Source organism: Neophocaena asiaeorientalis, unplaced genomic scaffold (genome assembly GCF_003031525.2).
Source record: "Neophocaena asiaeorientalis asiaeorientalis breed wild unplaced genomic scaffold, Neophocaena_asiaeorientalis_V1.1 scaffold760, whole genome shotgun sequence".
In the NCBI taxonomy this organism is placed as follows: Eukaryota; Metazoa; Chordata; class Mammalia; order Artiodactyla; family Phocoenidae; genus Neophocaena; species Neophocaena asiaeorientalis.
The window spans coordinates 86,919-90,251 of NW_020174640.1; the positions used below are offsets into that span (position 1 = coordinate 86,919).

General features: G+C 41.8%; 1 protein-coding gene across 1 annotated transcript in view; it reads right to left on the reverse strand.

Annotated features, from left to right (window-relative positions):
* Positions 1–1,970: 1,970 nt before the first annotated feature.
* Positions 1,971–3,333, reverse strand: part of ITGB1BP2 (integrin subunit beta 1 binding protein 2) — a 3,616-nt gene continuing 2,253 nt past the window's right edge. Inside the window, 4 exon segments of the mRNA XM_024758121.1 lie at positions 1,971–2,198; positions 2,562–2,624; positions 2,877–2,990; positions 3,261–3,333. The exon segment at positions 3,261–3,333 is cut by the window's right edge and continues 5 nt beyond it. Coding sequence (XP_024613889.1) covers positions 1,971–2,198; positions 2,562–2,624; positions 2,877–2,990; positions 3,261–3,333 — 478 coding nt within the window.

Consider the following 3,333-nt stretch of genomic DNA (forward strand, 5'->3'; position numbering starts at 1 on the left):
TCTATCCAAATTTCTCATTCTTCAAATTTCCATTCAAAATATATTTCTTAACCCTCACATTTATGGTTAAGTGGTTTTCAACTAGGGTGCTAGGACAATTCAATGGGGACAGAATAGTCTCTTCCACAAATGGTCCTGGGACAACCGGATATCCATATGCAAAAATGTAAAGTTGGACCCCTACCTCGCACCACATACAAAAACTAACTCGATGGATCAAAGACCTAAATATAAGAGCTAAAACTATAAAACTCTCAGAAAACATAGGAGTAAATTTTCATGACCTCGGATTAGGCAATGGTTTCTAGGATATGACATCAAAAGCATAAGCAACCAAAGGAAAAATGGATAAATTAGGCTTCATAAAAATTAAAAACTTTTGTGTATCAAAGGACACCATCAAGGAAGTGTAAAGACAACACAGAGAATGGGAGAAAATATTTATAAGTCATATATCTGACAAGAGACTTGTCTCCAGAATATATTTTTAAAATACAACTCAATAAAAAGACAAACAACCCTATTAACAAATGGGCAAAGGATTTGTGTAGACATTTCTCCAAATAAGATACAAAAATGGCCAATAAGTACATGTAAAGATGCTCAGCATCATTAGCCATCAGGGAAAGTCAAAGTAAAACCACAATGAGATTCTACTTCACACCCACTAGGATGGCTGTAATAAAAAAAGACAAGTAACAAAAGAGTGTTATTGAGGATGTGGAGAAATTGGAACCCTCATACACTGCTGGTGGGAATGTAAAATGGTGCAGCCTCTTTGGAAAACAGTCTGGCAGTTCCTCAAAAGGTTAAAAGTTACCATTTGACCCAGAAATTACATTCCAATTACACTTGGTATATATGCAAGAGAAATGAAAACATATGTCCACATAAAAACTTGAACATGAATGCATGGGAGCATTATTATAGGAGCGTTATTCATAATAGCAAAAAGTGGGAACAACCCAAATATACCTCAACTGATGAAGAGATAAACACAAATGGTATATCCACACAGTGAAATATTATTTGGCCATTAAAAGGAATGAAGTACTGATACATGCTATAACATGGATGAACCTTGAAAACATTATCCTAAGTGAAAGAAGCCTGTCACAAACAACCACATATTGTATGATTCCATTCATATGAAATATCCAGCATAGGTAAATCTACAGAGGCAGAAAGTAGATAAGTGGTTGCCTAGGGCTATGAGTTTGGGGGGGACACTGGGAGTGACTGCTAATGGGTACAGAGTTTATTTTTGGAGTGATGAAAACATTGTAAAATTGATTGTGGTTGGTTGTACAACTCTGAGTACACTAAAAAAAAAACCCTGAATTTTACACTTTGAACGGGCAAATTGTATGGGATGTGTATTGTATCTAATTAAAGCTGTAAAAAATGTACTTCTTCCATGGAGCTTTCCCTTTCTACTACAGTCCACATTAATCACTCCATTCTCTCAACTCCTACAGCTTTTCAAAACTGTACTGCACAATTTAGCACTCAGTTAAACTACCTGATAATGTTTATTATTATCTCATGTAGAGCCTTGACTTGTCAGCCTGACTACAATTTTCCTGAGAGGAATGAATGAGTCTTCTGTTTCTCAGATACCTCTAAACCACCTAACATATAACTGGGCACATAGTAAGTACTCAGTAAATACTTGGTGGTTGTGAAGAATTGATTACATGTGCTTTTTTCACACACGTGTGTTGCACACACACGGAAGTTGGAGGGAACGAATACAATCTTAGATAGTGAGGTGAGAGAACGACACTATGTGAAACTGCAGAATACAAGATTTATTTAAGGGAAAAAAACAGAATGGTTGGGACACTTTTGTTCTCCCCTCCTTCTGCCTCCTGCTGCTCAATGACACCACATGGCCAACCATATCCTGGCCTCTGAGATCCTAAGGGAGTCACTGAGGTCCTATCTAGACACTTGACTGTCTGGTGTCACTACTCCCCCATCACTTCCTCCTCTTCCTCCTCCTCTGTCCAGCTCAGGTCATCATCTGAATCCTCAGATTCTTCCTCATCCATCTCTAACCCAACCCCTGCCTTAGCCTTCTCAGCCAGTGCATCGGGGTGCTCCAGCTGGGCCCAGGATCCTGGGTCAGCCTTGACCAGGGAGATTTCAACCCGAGATGGCATCAAGGAGACAGAGCTCTGCTCCACGTTTATGACCTGAGGAGGAGGGAAAGATAGTGGAACACAGAAGAGAAAATGAGGAAATCAAAGGGATTGGAGTCAGGGTAGGATGGTGATGAATGACAGGGAGAAAAATAAAAAATGCAAGGTGGGGAAAAACATAGGGAAGAAATAAATAAGGGAGAGAGAGAAAGAGGAAAGAAAGGGGAGTTGGCGGGGGGGAGAGGGAGAAAAAGAGGGAGGAAGAGGGAGAGAGAGAGAATATCAAAGCAAATGAAGAGAAAACCTCCACTTTCCCACTACAACTCCTTCCCTCAAGACACCCTCTATTCATTCCAGCCTGGCCCTTCTTTTTACCCCATCTGCCTCCCCCTCCTGTGCCCCCTTATCTTCACTTACCCCCCAGAGCTTCATCTGTGCTTGGAACACACGGTTACCATCAAAGACAATGTGGACATGAAGCTGAGAGAAAAGAATTACAGGGGTAGTAACAATCCCAGAAGGTCAGAACAAGTAATTACGACAGAGAAGCAGGCCAGTGGTGTAATCCCTACATCCACGGGTCAGCCAGATAAATCTCCCTGACCTAACAGCTCTACCTTCCTCTCAGAGGACTATGGAGCCTACATGTTTACTGCCTACGACGACTCTGCCTGTAAGATTATAATATCACCCAATTCACTGGCTTCCCATCCAGCATCAGACGTTCCTCACCTCAGTTTGACTGGCCTTCACCCAGTTGAACGCAGGAAGTGGAATCTGGCCGTACACAGTCACCACTACTAAGGAATCTGTCTGGTGCCAATCATGACGGCAAGACGCTGGCAGCTAAAAAGACGACGTGAAAAGTGGGTGGTAAGAATGAACTCTTAACCCAAGGGGCGTTCTCATGGTATATGTGGAGAAGAGACAGAGAGTGTCAGAAAGATTAACACTACCTCATATTGCAAAACCACTGGGCTGGTAAAGGATAAGGAGCAGAATCTTATTTGGTCCATGCAAAAGGGAGAAGATACAGAGCTTGGCCATGAGGTACAGGGAGAAGAAATTATTTTGGAATTGGGTTCTAATCAAGAGTTCAGTAAAGTCGGGACTTACCTGCTTCCCCCAGTCATGTCTACCAACTCTGCACCCTGGCTGTGCCAGGAATGCCCCAAAATCCAGGGTCTGG